The sequence below is a fragment of the Triticum dicoccoides genome, chromosome 6A, assembly GCF_002162155.2.
Source record: "Triticum dicoccoides isolate Atlit2015 ecotype Zavitan chromosome 6A, WEW_v2.0, whole genome shotgun sequence".
NCBI classification, from domain to species: Eukaryota; Viridiplantae; Streptophyta; class Magnoliopsida; order Poales; family Poaceae; genus Triticum; species Triticum dicoccoides.
This window is the reverse complement of record NC_041390.1, coordinates 23,063,395-23,068,684: the sequence shown is the minus strand read 5'-3', so window position 1 is coordinate 23,068,684 and position 5,290 is coordinate 23,063,395. Positions and strand designations below refer to the sequence as shown.

Sequence of the window (5,290 nt, the reverse complement as noted above, 5' to 3'; positions counted from 1 at the left end):
CAAATTTGATGTTTCGGATGCGGGATGAACTCCTACCACCAGATCGTATGTGAGCAATTCAAGAGGAATTGGTGGCATTCTTCCTTGACCACGTGATCGCTGAAGACGGAGAATACTATGTGGACCCTGTGTTCATATATAATTAGGACATTAATTACATTGTAAGAGATAATTATTGTATATATGTAGCCGGTAGTGTCGGATAGATATACGAGAACTTGTTGTTCGACCAATCTCTCGGAGAAGGAGAGGTGGTCGATATCACTTCTCTCTGTATGCATATGTTAATGACGATCTTCTGTTTCCTTCATTTGCTTACTAGCTAGCGTGTCTAGTCCTCTCTCTATATATGTATATATAGCGTCGACCAAGCACGGACATAAGAGAGGACACTTCTCTCTATTAATTAGCTAGCTAACACAATATATGAAACACCTAAATTAAACCCCCAAAATCCACAACCCCCCCCCCTCCCCCTTAAAAAAATAAAACCCCGGCCCCTGAAATGCTGACGCGTGGATGCCTATTGGTCCCGGTTGGTGCTACCAACCGGGACCAAAAGCCCTCCTGCCTGGGCTCGGCGCACCGGCCACGTGGAGGCCCATCTGTTCCGGTTCGTGTAAGAACCGGGACTAAAGGGTTAGGGCATTAGTAACGACCCTTTAGTCCCGGTTCACAAACTGGGACAAAAGGCCCTTACCAACCGGGACGAATGGGGTTTTTTCTACTAGTGGCCATGTGTCAACAGTATGCCGACGGCCTTGCTATCGGCATGGATTCCCACCCATGCTGACGACTGTCTGTAGAAAACTAACACATGGCGGCCCCTGGTGCATCGTGGCTTGGAACTATGCCGACGGCCAGGCTCTTTGCATAGATTCCCACATAGTATACAACATAATCCTTTCAAGATTCTGATTAAAAACCATATAAAATTTGTCAAAACCAATGCAAGTATCTATTACTTATGATTTTAACAAAGTATAAGGACCTCTATGTAAAAGTACACGCGATCACATTTGTAACACACTCAAAAATAAAAACAAACAAGATATTCATAATCTATGGAAATTCTACCCCAAACAATATACAATTTGTGTGTGTGTTTAAGTTTAGAAGAGTCAGATTTAAATTAACATATTTTTAATCAAAAAAGAAAATGATTTAAAATAAAATAAATAAATATTTAATCTATGCCGACGGCTGCCATCAGAGCCGTCAGCATTGATTTGACGGCGTCAGCCGACCCTTGGAGACCGGATTGCCAAGGCCGCTTATATGCCGACGATCTTTGTATACCGACGACAACCGTCGCCTTACATCAATCTATGCCGACGGTTGTATACCGACGACAACCGTCGCCTTACATCAATCTATGCCGACGATGGCCGTCGACATAGATGGCGATGTGCCGACAGTTTTTCTTAGGCCGTTGACATAGATGAATATGCCGACGGCCCTGACAAAAAGCCGTCGGCATAGAAAAGGCCACCGGTATATTAGGTTACTCCGGTAGTGGAGGAAGCTGAAGAACAAGTAAAACCAATCAAATTCCGTGAGAATACAAATTAGTGAATGCAACAATTACACACATACATACATATAGACCACCATCCAATCCATCCTACACGTCCTCACGTTACAAGGCTAGAACACTGTACTAGCTAACCTTTGAGCTATCATGTCCATCATCCATTAATTGATCAATGGATCATGAACATATAACGTGCACGCATGTGTAAAGAAAAAGAAGAAAAATGGTATGCGTGGATCATGTGGCTACGCCGGGATGGGTAAGGTCGAAAGGAACTGCTCCACCTCGTAGTTGGTGTCGGCGTCGAAGACCCTCAGGCACATGGGTGGTTCCACGTTGCCTAGCGACAGCAACGACGACGGCAGCGACCAAATCCCGTCGCCGCAGATTAGCCCCGATGCCACCGCCGGCGCGAACATCTGCGCGTGCAGCCTGTCGGACCTGGACCACATGTAGAGTATCAAGCTCCCCACGCACATGTCGATGGTGAAGAAGGAGCCGAGGAAGAAGGGCACGGCCATGCCGAGCGCGCTGGGTATGTAGTCCCTGATCCACCACGTCTTGTTGTTGGCCACCTCCTTGAGCGCGCAGATGGCGATGGCGAGGATGAAGAAGGCGGCGCAGAACCTGAGGCAGTACTTGGGCAGCTGGTCCCAGCCGTTGGTGCCGAGGAGCGCGATGCCGCGGTAGATCTTGGCGTAGGGCGCCGGGTAGCCCTCGTCGTTGCCGATGTCGTAGGCCTGGTAGAAGATCCAGAAGACAGTGGGGGAGATGATGCAGCCGATCCCCGTGCCGATGACCTGGCTGACGAACATGGCGCGCGGGGAGGTGAGGGTGAGGTACCCCGTCTTGAAGTCCTGGATGAGGTCGGAGGCGGTGGAGACGATCCCCATCATGAGGCCGCAGGCGGCGAGGCCGGCGATGACCCCGCCGTCCTTGGCGCCGATGTTGGCGCCGAAGATGAAGATGGCGAGCTTGCCGTAGCTGCTGGAGAGGGACCAGTCGGTGAGGCCGGTGCCGTAGGCGTTGCAGAAGGCGAAGATGGGGGCGACGACGTAGGCCCAGACGACGTGCTTGGGCTTGAGCTGGCGGAAGATGTGCGGGATGGCGAGGACGGAGATGCCGGCGAGGGCGACGTAGGCGCCCACGGCGACGACGGTGGGGATCTGGTCCTTGAGGAAGATCTGCGTGCGGCGGCGGTCGTCGAAGCTGAGCGCCTGCCTCTCGTTGGCGCCCGCGAGGCCGGCGCCGGCGAAGGGGACCCCCGCGGTGTTGGCCTTGGCGCGGCCGGTGCGCTTGAGGTACATGTCGTAGGAGGTGCGGAAGAGGATGGAGAAGAAGTTGAAGAGGCCGTCGCCCATGATCATGGCGATGGAGATGAAGACCTGGTAGCCGTTGAGGCCGTGGAGGCTGCTGTTGGGGAGGTTGGCGTCGTACCAGTCCCCCCTCTTGCTCTCGATGAAGGGCCACATGATCCCCCAGGAGATGATGCTCCCGATGAGCAGCGAGAAGTTGATGATGTAGGGGCAGATCATCCCCACCCCGACGTACGTCGCCGAGAAGTCGAAGTAGAAGCGCCGGTTGTAGGCCTCCATCCCGAACGTCGGGAAGGAGCCGAACCCGCACGAGTCCCCCGCCGTGTAGAACCACTGGAACATGGACCACAGGAAGCTCCCTAGAAACGACTTGAACAGGATCGACACCTGCTGCCTGCCATTGCCAACATGAAACAAACATACATATATTCCTACATCCGCCATTGCCGTACGTCGCCGGAGAAGAAGAAGGAACGTACTTGGCCTGGATGGCGCCTTGGGGCGTGTGGAAGCTGTTGATGAGGTGGGCGGTGGCGGAGCCGGAGGGGTAGGTGAGGCGGTAGCTAATGATCATGATCTTCCTCAGGGGCACGATGGAGAAGAGCCCCACGAAGCTGACGAGGAAGAGGTAAGCCATGACGCGCCACAGCGACGGCTCCTCGACGTTCATGGTGTTGTTGGCCTCGTCGAAGCCCTTGGCGATCTTGCGGCTCATGCCGAGGATGTAGGTGCCGAAGCCGCCGGAGAAGGCGATGCTGGAGCAGGAGATGACGCAGGTCTGCACCACCGTGTTCTCCTGCCGGGTGAAGGGCCGCGGGAAGACGCCGCAGCGCTCCAGCGCCGACGTCCACGTCTTCATCATGAAGAAGGCGAGCAGCCCCGCGGAGACGTTGAGGGACGGCACGATGCCGGAGGTGATGTTGAGCTTCATCACGATGAAGCTGAGGAAGGTGCCCAGCCCCGCGCTCACCACCACGGCGCGGACCGTGATCTGCTCGTTCCACGTCGGCAGGGTCTTGCCTTCGAACGCCTTCTCCAACGAGATCGCCTCCCGCGGTGGCACCGGGGCCGGCGCCGGCGCCGGCGCGGGGGCGGGGGCGGGGGCATCGCCCTCCGCTTGCTCCATCATAAATCACCTCCGGCCCTTCTCCCACGACGCCGGCCGCCCACCTGCCTGACTGTCGCTACAATCGATTGATATATATGTATATATGGACGCGCAAATTCTTGTTGTCTTCTCGATGAAAATTGCAATGCGATGTGATGGATGCAGTAATCCGGCCGGCCTCCTCGAGATCGACCGATCTTGTCGACGGATCAATGGTTTCCCCTCTCTCTCTACCTGCCACGGAGGGGCGCCGGAGATGGAGGGGATCGATGGATCGAAAGAGTGATTAGTCTTTTTTGCTGCTAATTATGATTGCCGATCGCTAAGACAAGAGAAATTTGGTGTGATGGATTTTCGTGTGGTCATGCTGTGAGGTGAAGCAGCGGGTGGTCGACAAGCCATCTCGTGCGCGCGCCAACGCCTAATTTTGGCAAAAAAATACACGAGCATCTAGGAGTATTAAACAGGCGCCTGAAAAAAAATGGCGCGAGTCGAAAATCTAGAGCGTCGGATCATCAAACCAACGGCCATCCGATGCGCTAATGTTCCTCTAATCGTTGTTTAGATTAGTTGGAAGTTTTCGTAACAGGTTTAGGATTTTCGGAAGTCGCAGCTTGTTGCCCCTCGCATCATCATCGCGTCTCTAGAGAGGCCCTGACTCGGTCTCGTCGGGGTCGACGCTCCTTGCCGGCGTTCGTCATGTCACCATGTTTTTTGACCTCATCCGAAAATCGACTGATGCCAATGAAATTTTCAGGCACAAAAGTTTTAGCAGAATCACAAGAATGTGGTACTTCGACATACTACCCTTGTTTATTAGTTGATAAAATGTATATATAACAGTACAAAATATTCAATATATTTTAGCAAAAGTAGCAGTGTCGGATGAGCCAAAATTATATCCGACATGCTAATTAATCACTATTAAGCTACTTTGAATATTCAACAAATTAAAGTTTCTTGCTAGTTATTTTTCTCAGCCGAGATGGAACAAAGGAACAGCTAAACCTTTTTTGGGGATAGAGGTTGAAACCCCGGGTTCTGCATCGTACTAATGCATACAACAATCTTTATTTAAATTGATGCAAGGTAATGAGATCAAAGTTATCAATAAATGGGGTACATAAGATAAACAACTACAGCAGAACATTTACAAGATATGAATTTAACACTTACAACTAATTCGACTTTTTTCGCAGCAAGGCCTTCATCACATCCGGGCGGAGAAGGCCAGGACAAGGATTTTCATCATTATTGCCAAGACCAAACACTTAAGATTAGCACATCGGCAAGTAGAAACTACCTTCAACAAGATAACGATGCAAGTTCACT

At 51.9% G+C, this 5,290-nt stretch overlaps 1 protein-coding gene across 1 annotated transcript; it reads right to left on the bottom strand.

The window, feature by feature from the left end:
* Positions 1-1,546: 1,546 nt before the first annotated feature.
* LOC119318911 (probable metal-nicotianamine transporter YSL8) lies at positions 1,547-3,979 on the bottom strand. Its single transcript, XM_037593470.1, has 2 exons — positions 3,330-3,979; positions 1,547-3,244 (listed from the first exon to the last, which is right to left on the bottom strand). Exons 1-2 carry the CDS (start codon positions 3,977-3,979, stop codon positions 1,780-1,782), a joined length of 2,115 nt encoding a protein of 704 aa, XP_037449367.1. The 3' UTR covers positions 1,547-1,779.
* Between the last annotated feature and the right edge of the window lie 1,311 nt (positions 3,980-5,290).